The sequence below is a fragment of the Phaenicophaeus curvirostris genome, chromosome 23 (genome assembly GCF_032191515.1).
Source record: "Phaenicophaeus curvirostris isolate KB17595 chromosome 23, BPBGC_Pcur_1.0, whole genome shotgun sequence".
Lineage (NCBI taxonomy): Eukaryota > Metazoa > Chordata > Aves > Cuculiformes > Cuculidae > Phaenicophaeus > Phaenicophaeus curvirostris.
In genome coordinates this window covers 166899-180258 of record NC_091414.1, presented here as the reverse complement: position 1 = coordinate 180258, position 13360 = coordinate 166899, and the positions used below count along the sequence as shown (strand labels likewise).

The 13360-nt window shown below is 44.6% G+C and overlaps 1 protein-coding gene across 3 annotated transcripts; it reads right to left on the bottom strand.

Annotated features, from left to right (window-relative positions):
* Nucleotides 1-2377: 2377 nt before the first annotated feature.
* Nucleotides 2378-7650, bottom strand: IFNLR1 (interferon lambda receptor 1). 3 transcript variants are annotated; one of them, XM_069875109.1, is made up of 7 exons: nucleotides 7448-7650; nucleotides 6641-6764; nucleotides 6210-6391; nucleotides 5667-5809; nucleotides 4956-5112; nucleotides 4324-4451; nucleotides 2378-4099 (listed from the first exon to the last, which is right to left on the bottom strand). In XM_069875109.1, exons 1-7 carry the CDS (start codon nucleotides 7503-7505, stop codon nucleotides 3191-3193), a joined length of 1701 nt encoding a protein of 566 aa, XP_069731210.1. In that variant the 5' UTR covers nucleotides 7506-7650; the 3' UTR covers nucleotides 2378-3190. The 3 variants fall into 3 exon arrangements, with proteins under 3 accessions (XP_069731210.1, XP_069731211.1, XP_069731212.1); XM_069875110.1 differs by having other exon boundaries at nucleotides 4324-4448; XM_069875111.1 differs by having other exon boundaries at nucleotides 6650-6764.
* Between the last annotated feature and the right edge of the window lie 5710 nt (nucleotides 7651-13360).

Genomic DNA, 13360 nt, shown 5'->3' with positions numbered 1-13360 from the left:
TCTATTTATTTTTCATAGTATCGCTATTCCCTTGACACAGACAACCTCCCTGGCTTGCTTCTTGGGCTTACTTTATTCCATGGTCGTAACTGTTCACAAAATGAGGATGTCCTGTCCTCAGTCCCCAGTTTTGCCTGAGACTAACTGGATTGTTGCATAAAGCTGAGGTTCAGCAAAGCAAAACCAACTGGACCGTCTTTCTGAGCATGGAGAACTGTTCAGATTGTGATCATTTCAGCTCTAGAAAAGCTTTAACAGAAGTATTGCCCTAAACCACTTTGACAACTGCGCATTAGACAAATTCCTTATAAGCAATGCACTTTTTCTTATTATTACAAGTAAGTCCCATAAGCAATGTCACACCTGCAGTCAGTTTAATTAAAACACAAACCCCGTGTGCTTTCAGAAGCAGAAAGCATTCTACTTCCACTACTCCACCCTTGTAGCAAAACGTGTGATAGATGTTACTACCCCTTCTGCTTACTTCTTCATCTCATGGATTTTCTGTTCCTTAAGTTGTTTCTATTCCCTGTCCTGCTTCTATACTGATGGGGCTATATGTTTCAAACTGTTTCCCTGATGCTTTGCTGTTGTTTTCTCTCCTTCATCATGCCTGGACAACTGCAGAAGCCTCACAGATATATTAAACAAGACACACCTATCCACCAGTATAGCCTACACCTAATTAAATATCACTCTCTGTTAGGGTGTTCCCTGCATAGCTTGTTAAAGTATTTCCATTTCTTTCCTTCCTTCATGTCACTGCCTCATGCTTCTGCTGTGTAATGACCCATGATAGGGCAGAGGTGAGGGTAACTGTAGTGCACCCAAGAATGCATGTAACTTATAACTTTTATTTCTGCCCCTATTTCTAGAGAGATGTTGCCTTTTGAATAGACCAGGAAACACCTCTCTGAATCTTTAGGTACCTGAAGATCTCCAAACACTTGGTTCCAAGTTTAAAATGAAACAGTTTGGTATCAGCTTCCAAACTGTAGAGCCTAAGCTTATGTCAGAAGTTCCTACGGACAACAGACTCAGAAGTTTGTGACGCAGTTTTTTCCATGGAACTCTGCTTATAACTTGGCATGGCCTGGGAAAGAGGAGAAAAACCTTGTGTGCCAGAAATATTGTAAAGACAGCAGATTAAGGCCAAAAAGACCAAGGTGGTTATCTTCTCCAAGCTGCTGCAGGGCTCAGGTTGCAGAACCCCATTCTGAGGACTGCATGAAGCCTAGTGACTGCTATCCAGTGGTCTAGGAGATGCGATTCCAGCTCTTGCACTTATGCTGTAGATGAGCAATGTCCAGGTTTTTTTGGCTGGCTGGGTCGTACATCTTCCAGTGAGAGGGAGGAGCTGCTTTTCTCATTAAACAGCTACAGCTGTTAAGAAAGGTGTAAGATACGCACCGATTGCTCTGGAAGAGGGAGCAGTGTGCTCTGGCTGTCCCTGACCCTTTTGCAGTGGAAAGCAGGTCTCAAGCCCTGGTGAAAGAAGACATGGAGGAGGAGGATACTGCCTCTACCAGTACAGCTCACCTGGCCTGCAGCCTTTCCCCCAGCTCCCATCCAGATCAAAGCTGGAAAAGGCTACAAAGTGAAACCAGGCCCTGTTTGCAGAGCTGTGGCATGACAAAATAGTCTTGTAGAGGCTGCACAACTTCAGAGCTTCCTGTAACTCAAAGCCTGGGGGGTTTTCCTTGATTGCACAAGAAAATGGGTGGTGGTTGTTATTTGGATGATCTTTATCTTTCTAAATGAACAGGAGAGATTACAATACAGGATGTTCCTAAGGACACTTTGCGGAGGACAGGTAGGAAAAAGAAGGAAAGTTACAGTTGATGACTCTTTTCTCCCACCTCCCCTTTTTGCTTTCCTTTTTCACAGAAATTCACAGCCCCTAATACCCCCTCCCTCTTTCCGATGTTGTTTTCCTGATTCTGTGAAGATGAACACCCTTCACCTCTGAGACAACTCTCTGAATGCAGAGAATGGCTGCTATGTGTCTTTGTTTTTCCGGGTGTCCTTTTTTTTCTGGAATAAAATAGGAGAGTGTGTATCTGTGAGATGTGAAGAGGGCAAATTAAAAATACAAATGAAGAGGTCAGTAGGGACCAGATGCTTTGTCTCTCCTGTGCTCTTTGTTGTTGGACTTCTGCTGTGATTCAGAGAGATGGTCACAGGCCTCATCTTTCAGTGACGCAAAGGGAAACCTGGCTGGGAAGTCTCACAGGGTTCTACTCAAACCAAAACATTAGGGATGGGAAGCCTGTGATTGAGTCTGCTTTAAAATGTTACGTTTTTCAGGATGAGCTGCGGTCACCCTTTGTAGTTCTGGGAAACATAAACACAGACACACATGGAGTTATATATCAAAATATTATTGCCTCTGCATAAAGCAGCTTTCAGACATTCTGCACAGCAGGGGGAATTTCAGTGTCAATAAGTATATTTGTATAAACCTGTAAATAAATAATCATGCTGCACATTTATCACTTTGACTTCAGTTCACTCTGTTGAAACACAGAAGGGGATCTCTGTAGGCTGAGGTGGAGATCTTTTCATCCCACAAAAAGCAGAAGTTGGTGAGTGTCTCTGTAAGGTGCATCTGGTCAAGCCGGGTTGCAGCTTTGCAGTGACAGAGAAGCAGATGTAGCTTTAGTAACTCATCCTGGCCAAAAATCAACATATAGGCACAACATACTGTGTTTTCAGAACCCAGCTGACGATTTCACACAGGTCCATGTTGTGGCTTTGCTGTCTCAGAGGTGTTTTTGCCTTTCATAACTCATACGTAAAAGTTAGTTTGCTCTGGAGTCTTGGGTGAAGAGAAGGCGCTGCATGTTTACTGTGTGATACTACAGGAGATGTCACTGCCTGCCTTACCCCTGCCTGGGTCAAATAGTGTGCGTCATACCTGAGCCTTAACTCCTGATCACAGCGGTACTTGGACAGAGGGATGACGAGCACATGGCAGTCACTTAAGAGTAAAAATACACCATTTGTGTCCCTAAAGCACTGTATCTTGATGGGCCAGACATTAGTGGAAAAAACTCTGTCTAGATAAATAAATACAAAAAGCACCACTACACTATCAGTTACTTGTCATTGTCCTTGTTCAGGTATCCTTGCCTGGATATCTGGAGCTCTATAGCATTTTCCAGGCATGCCGCAGGGCTGCTAGGGTACTCTAGCTCCTTCCCATGTAATGTGCGTGTTCATAGTCTTTGAACTTAAACTTGTGATCATATTTTTCCTTCATATTTGAAATTTCAAATGTGTCACTTAGCACCATGGATGCGAGAGGTGTCCCTTCAGTAAAATTATCGCTGTCACAGTCACTTGCAATACCTTCATCTTCTGGCATGTGTAATGTCTGAAAGGAAATGAGTAGCTCAGTGCTAGGGTCCTCATGGAGCTGCGATGTCTCACCAGTCTGGACATGCTGATAAGCAATCGGTTTCTGATAATACTTGCTGAGATGATGAGCCTTCCTGTGCAGGTAGCTATCATTGACTGGAAGGCTGGCACAAACTCTCTTTGTCAGTGTTTGAAGAGGGGTGATTTCCAGGCATTCATTCCTGTCTGTATCGTGCTGTACATGTTCGCTGGGACCTGGGAATCTCACATCAGTGAGGGATATTCTTCCCAAAGAGGAACTGTGAGAAAGAGATGCCTTCTTATTTCCTTGGAATCCAGAGGTGTCCGCCTCATTCTTTCTCATTTGAAAAAATGAGAAACCCAAGGTGCTTAGGTCAAGCCCAGATTCGGTCTCCACAGAGAGACCTCCAGATCCAGAGTCCGAGCTAGTTTCCCCCTGAGTTGTTCTGAATGGTTGACAGTTGAGATGTCTCTTTGGAAAATGAAGCTTTTCAGTATACATGATGAAAGTACTGCTGTCTTCTTCCTCTTCCTCCTCCTCCTCCTCTGATGATGATAGGAAAGAAGTCATCCATGGTGGGCTGTTTCTTGCTGAAGTTTTGTTTGTCTTCCTCTGTGACACTGGCTTCTCTGTGCAGATAAGGCAGTCTCTGAAGAACTCCTTTTCACTGGGCTCACAGCAAAAGGCAGGTCCAGCAGCTTTTAAATGAGATAAATCCTAGCAGAAAAAAGAAACAAAACACACAGATCAGTGAGTTAATGATGTTTTTAAAGAAGGGATTGGATAGAGGGTGTGCCAGAATCAAAGCTTACATATGATGAGACTCATCAATGCAAAACTGAGAAGCACAGAGCCTGTGCAACTCCCCCACTTCTCCTCAGTCACCCCCTGAAAATCAGCAAGACTTTGAGTCAGGAGGGGACCTCATGTTGGGGCCATACCAAAGCATGAGGCATCTTCTTCCACTTAGCGTCTTGTTTCAGCAAGCAGATGATGAAGGCACTTGTTAGAAGGATGGGGAGGACAAACACAGGGATCGTGGCAGAAAATGGGAACTTCCCCTCCACTGCTGAAAAAGAAAAAGACAAAAAATAATCTCCTGCTGGTGGTATATTTTATGCTAATAATGGTCTAATGCACTCAGCTTTTCTTTCAGAAATCTCAGAAAATGTTACGCTTATGTTACAAATGCAGAGAAATGAAACAGACTTGCCTGAGACCAGATAAGTCAGAGTCACAGTCAGAAATGAATGTTGAGACCAGCCAGTGCCTTACTTGGAGCAGGTAAAGTGCTTTATTCACGTGACTTTCAGGAGAAATTTGAATATTCCCAAAATTTAATTGTGAGTGTCACTCAAATACAATATTTCAGGATTTTCTAGAAATGTTTCAGGGTTGGGTTTTTTAAAATTTAAACATTTCTGTAGAAAGTAGATACCTTTCACCAGAAAATCCAACCAATCCATTTAACAGAAAGCCCATTTTTGGAGGTTGAAAGCTAATTTTGATGGAAATCTTACTTGCCCTAACCCACTTGACGTCTCACCACCTCCTTTTCTCAGCAGAGACATACCTTTGTGGTTTAACAGCACACATACTGGCTGGGAGAATTCGCTGTGCTTGAAGTCAATGCTTTGGAAGGAAGATCTGGCGCTTAAACAGTAGTTGCCTCTAAGTGCCCTGGTGTCAATAGTCACTGTGTTCTTCCTAAAGATGCCTTCATATTGCTTCTGTTTAGGAACAAAAGGAACAGATGATTGGAAAGAGTTATTTGATTATTTGGGTGGTGTTTCTCTACTTTTTAGCCCATGATTCTCTTCACTCTGTGTGTGTGTGGCCCAAGTGGTTGCAAGGGCATGGAGAGACACTTAATGCCTTGCTTGCTGTTTGTAGGGAGCATCTCTTCTAGGGCGTATGGATCCTAGGGAGGGATTTCTAGCTGGTGCTGTGCTCTGTGCTGCCATGGCATGCTGTTAGCTGTAGCTGGGCTTGTTTTAAACCTCATATATTGCCCTATGGTACTGATTGTAGTATAGCCTTCCCATTGCATCTTCCTGATAAAAATAGGAGTAGAATCGGAAGGTGAACTATTAATGAAGTAAGGATGCTCAAGCACACACAGAGATCTACTTTTTTTCTCTGGCTTTGGTTTAACTCTGTTTTGGCCATTTCAGTTTCTCCACGCCCTGGATCCAGTCTCTCCCTGCCCAGAAATTTAAAGCTACTTCAGTTCAAGCTGGGCATTGCTCCTTCTTTTCCTGTAAGAAGTTTCACTCTTACTGACCTTGTCTTCAGATCCCGCTTCCCAGAGGTTCAAGTCATACATCCAAGAGAAACTCTCCACACAGGTGGCCAGAGGGAAGGAGGCATTCACAAGAATTACGTTCTCCTTGACATTCACATTTAGCACTGGAGGAGCCAAGTCCACTGCAATTGAGTGACCAAACATGAGAAAAGTGCTTGCTTGTGTCTTACCTTCATAGGCTTTCCTGTGGCTGATCTACACTTCTGTTATCTTGTGATTAATATGAAGGAAGGAGGAAGGCAAAGGAATCCGTCTTTTTTATCTAACATAACCGCACTGGTATGTGGAAAGCTTGAAACCAGTTCATTCACCTACAGCACTGATGAACAAATTCTGACACTTGCTACAAAATTTATTTTCAAATGATCATGGCTAATTGTTTGCAGCCGCTCAAATCTCTGTCATTCATAAAGCTGCATGTTATGGTTTCTCTTTCTGTGGTGTGTGTTCTACTCCTTTGCTTACTTCCATACTGCTGTTGGGATGTCTTTTCACCCAGGCTGTAACCTAACAGACACTCACCATCCAAATGGTATTCCTTGAATTGTGATTCTACCCATGGTGACTGGAGTCGTCCAGAAACAGCTTTTACTCGAGCCCGGACTTTAACAAAGAAGTTTGGAAGTACACAGGTCACATTGCAAGAGGTTCTGTGAATATTTTTGCAATGCAGAACCTTTATCCATTTGCCCATGCGTTCCTGGCTAAAAGAAACAAGCATACCATAATATTAAACATGCCATTTTTCTTCTAATTTATAGAGCAAGAGAAGGAACGTTTTGGAGGATGGTACCAAATCATGCTCAGAGTTTAGAGCGCTTTCTAGATGGATAAGGATTGGTTTTGCTGAAAGGATGCAGCCAGGTCACTGGTCATAATGACAATGGTTAATATACACACACACGCGTGCCCTGTGCCATCCTTTCAACCCAACGTCCTCTGTTGGCGCTTACCTTTCATACCTCACTGTGTATGTCACATCTGGTGGAGAGCCTTCTCCTGGAGTCCATGTCAAAATCATGTCAAAATCCTTTGATAGTAGTGTAACATTTTGTGGATGGGGAAGCTGAAAGTGACCTGATTGAAAGGGATATTAGGTGAATTATTTAAAATATCTTTGGAGATAGGAAATATCACCTGGTTTTGACCAAGGTGGTTTCAAAATTTGTGGCAGAGCAGCTCAGTTCATTTAAGACAGGAAAGTAGCTATGGAAGCAGGTATATGTGTGATGTGGTTGTGTTTTCTTCATCTCTTATAAAACATCTTCGTTTCAACAGCTGTTAGAACTAGGAGCTACATTTGTGTGAACCATCCTAGTCTATAATTTTGAGAGGCTTCCCTTTTGGCCTCACTGGATTTCACTGTGACCTGGTTTGCAAGCCCACTAACTCCCACCTGACTCCCTTGCGTTCCCACCTCCTGCCCCTGAATGAGGCAGACACAGTTGGCTCACATTAATCGTTCAGTTCCAGTCCTTCAAAGGCAGAGCCTACCACAAATGCAGTGAGGTGCAGCATGCAGGCTTGCTGCTACTTTCCTGGTACTTATTGTTTCTGACATAAATATGTACATCTCTAGTCTTCAGCAGGACACATTCTACAGACTGATTTTTAAATTGCCATTTCTCCACAGTGGAATATTTCTCTTTATGCAAATCATTCCCATTTAAACTGCTTACAATTTACCTGCATGTGTCTCCTCCCACAGGCAAAGCCACATAGCATAGCAAAATGAAAAGTAACTGAGTGCTGTACTGTACCTCTGGTCTGCCACAGGAAGCACAGTGCTATCAGGACTCTGACTTTCCAGGTAGACATGCTGAAGCAGAACCTTTCCACTTGTAATGTATTTCTGTTCTTGCTACCTTTTCATCACGTTGTTTTCTTTTAGTAAGTTGCATGAATTCCAGAGGTGCATGCAGTTACTGAATGGAACGCGCACGCACAGCCTTGCTTCCTGGTACTGCCCAATTAGAGCCCTCCACGTTTAACCAGAATGGGGTGTACCCGAGTGCTTTTGGTGAGAAAAGAGATATTGTAAAGATTGTAGTACTGCGCCCTCCAGTGTAACATAGAATCATTTGATTGGAAAAGACTGTTGAGATCATCAAGTCCAACCGTACCTGTCCATTACTGAACCATGTCTCTGAGCACCTCTTCTGCCTGTCATTTAAATCCCTTCAGGAATGGTGACTCAAACACTGCCCTGGGCAGCCTCTTACAGTGCCTGAGAACCCTTTAGGTGAAGAAGTTTTTCCTGATGTCTAATCTGAACCTCCCTTGGTGCAAATTGAGGCCATTTCCTCTCATCCTGTCACTTATTACCTGGGAGAAGAGACCAGCACCCACGTCGCAACAATCTCCTTTCAGGGAGCCATGGACAGTGATGAGGTCTTCCCTCAACCTCCTTTTTTAAAGGTAAAACAGCCCAGTTCCCTCAGCCACTCCCAGAACCCCTTTGCTCCAGACCCTTCTCCAGCTCCATTCCCCTTCTCTGGATGTGCTCTAGCCCTTCAGTGTCCTTGTAGTGAGGGGCCCAAAACTGAACCCAGGATTCGAGCTGCAGCCTCACCAGTGCTGAGTACAGTGGCACAATCACTGCCCTGCTCCTATTTGCCACACCATGGCTGATCCAAGCCAGGATGCTGTTGGCCTTCTTGCCCACCTGGGCTACTGCTGGCTCATGTTCAGCCTCTGTCGACCAACACCTCCAGGTCCTCTGCTGGGCAGCTTTCCAGCCCCTTTTCCCCAAGCCTGGAGCACTGCATGGGGTTGTTGCGTCCTAAGTGCAGGACCTGACACATAACTGATCTCTGTCACAGGCCATGTGCAATAGGATTGCAGAAAAATGGTGTGAGCCTTATCTTGTCAGGCACCTAATTAAAAAAATGACCTTTGGAATTTAACTATGTGGTTGTGAAGTGTTAATAGAAATCAAATGAGGTTAAACTGTATGAGCTATCTAACAATGACCTAGCAATAATAAAGAACAGCAGTATGTGATGGTCTTGTTGTTTACAAGATACCAAGGATTTTCTGTTTATGTTACCAGATTAAGATTGTTTTTCTACCTCACTTTACAGATGGGGGAAGTAAAGTGCAGCAATGGGACAGGGATCTGCTGTGAGCACAATATGAGAGAATCAAAGAATGTGGGTCCTTCTGAGACATCCTTTGGTTTTGTTGAATGCCAGTGCTTTGATTTCCTTATACCTTAGTTACCACTTACCCATATTTGTCATCAACCCAAAAGCATCAGTCAAGATCAGGACCAGCGGCCAGAACTGTGCCAACACACTGTGCCCCTGCACTGCCTGATGGATGAGCACATTGGCTGTTGGCCTTGGCATTTACAGCTAGGAAACTCCTGAGATGTTTGTGTTTTCTTTGCATGGTACCTTTAAACTCCAAAGCCCTCCTGGGGCAAAGCTCAGTTCCTAAGTTGCTGTTGTATGTTACAGCCTCATAGATCTTCCTAGAGCAAAGTCTCAGAGACAGCAGGTTTTTTCTGCGTGTATCAGAAACACAGCAGGAAACATCCAGGTTCAGCCACCAGCTGCACCACTAAGTGTGATGTGCTCAGTCTTATTAGCTTGTACTAGCTGTGCACAGAGAGAAGTGGGGAAAAAATGGCCCAGTCTATCATGCTGTTTGGTTGGCACATCTGCTCTCCTGCTGTTCCCATCACAGTCACCTCCAGGCCTGTGCCAGGAGGCAAGAAAATGGGTCAATGAAGTTACTACACAGAAAATAACACCAACATAGAGAAAAGGGGCTTTTCTGGGTCTTCCCCAGATGGAAAACTTTCTGAGCCCAGCAGAGAGCCTGTTGCTGTACACGTGAATGTCAGGTTCTGGGTACTAAGAGCTCATGGAGCTGGGGTTTGTACTGGCAAAAGCTTGCATGTTTACCATGAAGGTATTAGACGTCTCATTTGCCTGCGCATGGCACAATTAAAGCTGTACGAGGAGACACAGTTATGTGTTTCTTCAGTCACACGTTTCTCAAAAAAATCTCCATTTCTTCTTATCATGGGCTTCTAGTGTCTGTACTTTTGTTCCTTGGCTACCTATGCCCAATTGTATGAAGTTTCTCTTTCTCATGCAAAAAGAATCCTAATCCTTTTTAAGGAAAAACCCAAAGCTAAGGGTATGGAGGGTCTAAGGTCTGTTCCTGTTTAGCATCACAACCGTGGAGCTGGTACCGACCAGCGTTTAAGCTTCCTGTAGCGGTCTGAACAGACTAGGAAGCGATCGTAGGGCTATCTCACTAAGGTCTTGCCAAGACCCCTCCGGCAGCTTGTGTTAACGATGATGTGTGGTTTTCAGTGAGCAAGAGGTGAATCTTACCATCATCGTTTCCTGTGAAACATCTGCCCTGAAATCTGGGCTCCACAGGACTCTGACGAAATTCCTGCCCGTTTTGGCATGAGTGAGAACCTTAGCCAAGGGAGAGAGGCTACCCTTGGGCGCAGAGCAGGGGCCCCGTGCCACAAGATGTCGCTGCCTGTCAGACAAAATCCCTGTGTGCCTCCAGCAACAGGCGCTCCTCCCGGACCTGTTTAAAACTTGGGAAGCATCACTAAAGCTCCTGCCACCCTCTGCACTGCCTCGCACCCTCCTTTACACGGGCCTTCATGCGTATTTTCAGCAGCATCCTCTTCTGGCAGGCATTGAGTTTGCATTGTCCACAGCAGATCAGGTGCCTGCAGGAGCAGGGCTCCTGACCTGTGCGTGAAGGGCAGGGAGCACTGGTGAACCCATTGGAGTGCTGGGAGCCTGTTGAGTGGATCATTTGATTTGGCCTGTTGTGATTTTATAGCTGCAGGCAGGGATGCCTGCTCCTGCAGAGGGCTCAGCTTGATAACACTCTCCATCACTGGGGCTTGTCATTCTGCAATATAGTGCAGTCTCTAGATGGGTCTTTGCCTGCTCCTGTAGTATCAGACATCCGGGGGACTATCGATTTGTCACCTCTTGCCTGTCTGCATGCAACAGATGATTCAGACCACGAGGGCAAAGCCTGCAAGCTTTCCTGAGTCAGAGTGACTGACTTCTTTCTTGAGGAGGGGCACTGCAGGAAATAGTCTTGATCTCATGAGGAAGGCATGGTTTGGGCTGTGGTTTGATTTTATGAAACCTTTGGAGGCAATAGGCAGCATAAAGTATTGTCTCCCCAGCTGGTTGTGCTAGCGGAGCTGTGTGCACTGTGTGCTATGAGCTTGGGAGAAGCACTAATCCTGCTGAGAAAAAAAGCACACCTTAAAAAAAATTAACAGGGCTTTTCTGGTGTGAGTGACACAATGGGAAACCAAACTAATCCATAAGTGCGACATGCTTAACATTTGCTCTGTACTCTTAACATCTCTGTCACCACTGTATTGCGTGAAGGACTGGCTGAACGTTTGCAGTATTTCCTAAAATGTGAAACAGACACCCGAAATAGCCTCTGTGTGGACTCTTCCACAGCTGATTTTTGTTTCTTTCTGAAACAGAAGACCTTTTATTCCCTTAATGAAATAAGATATTTTTGGAGAAGGTTTCCATTGAAATACTGGAAAGTTCTAAGTCAACATTTTTTGGGAAGCAAATTTCTGCAGGACAAAAATAATTCTTCTCTAGCATCTCTTGTAGCCCTGTGCTAGGTGAGGTGCATCAGACAAAGAGAATGGTGCAGGTGGGGAGATGGGATGGCAGTTGTCACAAACATGCCAGAAACTGAAAGGCTCCGGGGATGAGAGTGACATTTCCCAGTGGTTTCCACTGGATGATTTGAGAAATTTCTTAAAGAAACTTGATCCAGATAAAAATTATTTTTAAAGGAGTTTTTGCTAAGATCTTGGTAAATGAGTGAGCAAGACCTTTAGTCATTCTGACTCAGCTCTTTAAATGGTCTTTTCCTTTCCTGCTCTTTAATTAACTTCTCTGCTTCACTAAGGGCAGGATGCTGCCAACAGCTCTGGCAGCACCTGCTATTACACAGCTCCTACACTGAGCTTGCTCCCCCTGTGCTCAGTGCAGGATACGCACTCACAGCTTACGGGGCAGACACACCCCATGTAGCATTTCTGCTCATTTCTTGTAGCCCTGTATCCCTCTCAACATGGATGTGTATGCCAGCATTGTATAGATGGTGGCTGAGGTGCAGAAAACATTACTGACTTCCCCGCAGCAGTTCAGAGGTATGAGGCTGAGGACTGGTAGTCGTAAAGTAACGTCTTTGAAGCTACTTGCAGAGCTTCCTAGCAGAGGTGATGTCTTCACCAGAGCAAGATTGCTTTTCTTGGCTTAAAGTCTTTATTTCTGTAGGTGGTGGAGCTGATGTAACTGTGATGGCAAAAGTGTGCAGTATGGGCCTGTCTTAAGAGCTGGGCAAAGTAAAACCTGAGGGCTGGAGAGGAGCTCTTCCTTCAACACTTTTCACCACCTATTTGGAAAAGTAAATGAGCATGGCAGTGTCTGAGAAGAAAATACTCAATAGCCCAAACTAAACAAAAAACCCCCACAATCTGGAATTGAAAGTGAGGTCACCCATTTCCAAAGTTTTCTCTGGAAACCACTTGTAATTTTTGGGAAGAATGTACTGTTCTTCAAGGAAACCTATGCTTAGGGGAGGGACAGAAAATTTCCAAACAACTCCAAAGTCACCAATTTTGTTACCTTCTTCCCCTGTCGCAAGTTTCTTGCACCAAGAAGACAAGTTTGGACCTGAGATGCAGGAATCGCTCTCCCTCAGACAACGTTCCTCTCTTTGGCCCAGTTCTGCCCAGCTCGCTCTTCTTACTCTCTGGCTTATGTAGGTCTGTAGGATGAGCTGTGCAGCAAAGGCATCTGTACCATCCAGGAACGCAGAATGTGGAAACAGCCACCACCCCTGTGAGCGGCTGCAGCCGTGGCTTTGGCAGCAGGGTGCAAACCTGATAGTTCAAGGGCAAGAGATAGATCAAAGTGACAGTCCAGGACCATAAACACCACAGAGCTCTAGCAGCGGGCCTGGTCCTGGGTTTAGTGAAGTAGTTTGGTGAACTTGACGCTTCTTGCCTATTCCTGGAAAATCTTACTGTTGAAGGCTCAGCTCTGATCTGGAGCTGGAGACACTTCATCTTTCTCAGCTCAGGAGGGAAAATATTTTCCTCTTTGTGCTTAGAAACTAGCTTGACACACAGGCTGCCGAGTGGGTAGATTTGATGGGAATTGTTTTTTGAAGATTTAGGAAAGTGAATATGGGGAAACAGTGGGATGAGCAGAGAACAAAATGCTGTTTAGTATAAAGAGGTTTAAAAATCTGCTGAGCTGGGTGATGCCAGATGGTAAAATAAAACTCAGCAGTGTCCCCTTGACCCAGACAGGCATTTGGGCAACTAGTCACCAAAAGGAGGAGGAAACAATGGGTTTGATTTATTTTTTAAACTGAGTCTGAAGAGACTTAAAATGAAAAGCAAAAGCAAAAATAAACCCATAAAATGTTCCTGGTACAAGTGCTGCGAATCATTTCATGTCCTTTATTTTTTCTGCTGGGGCAAGGTTTTTAAAGGAACTCAGGGCTTTGCCTGCACACGGCAGCTGGAGCTGATACAGTTCTTGAAACAAGGGGTCATGATTTAAAAGAGAATACAGTAAAGACACCTGGATGTAAACCAGCCTTTATGTTAAGGATCGTACCTGTGTCTTCGT

Excerpts from the sequence above, each read along its gene's own strand:
- IFNLR1 (XM_069875109.1), bottom strand. The coding sequence starts at position 7,505 with ATGTCTACCTGGAAAGTCAGAGTCCTGATAGCACTGTGCTTCCTGTGG. Across the intron at positions 6,765-7,447 it reads CTTCCTGTGGCAGACCAGAG|GTCACTTTCAGCTTCCCCAT; the intron begins GTACAGTACAGC and ends CCTTTCAATCAG. Across the intron at positions 6,392-6,640 it reads TACACAGTGAGGTATGAAAG|CCAGGAACGCATGGGCAAAT; the intron begins GTAAGCGCCAAC and ends TGTTTCTTTTAG.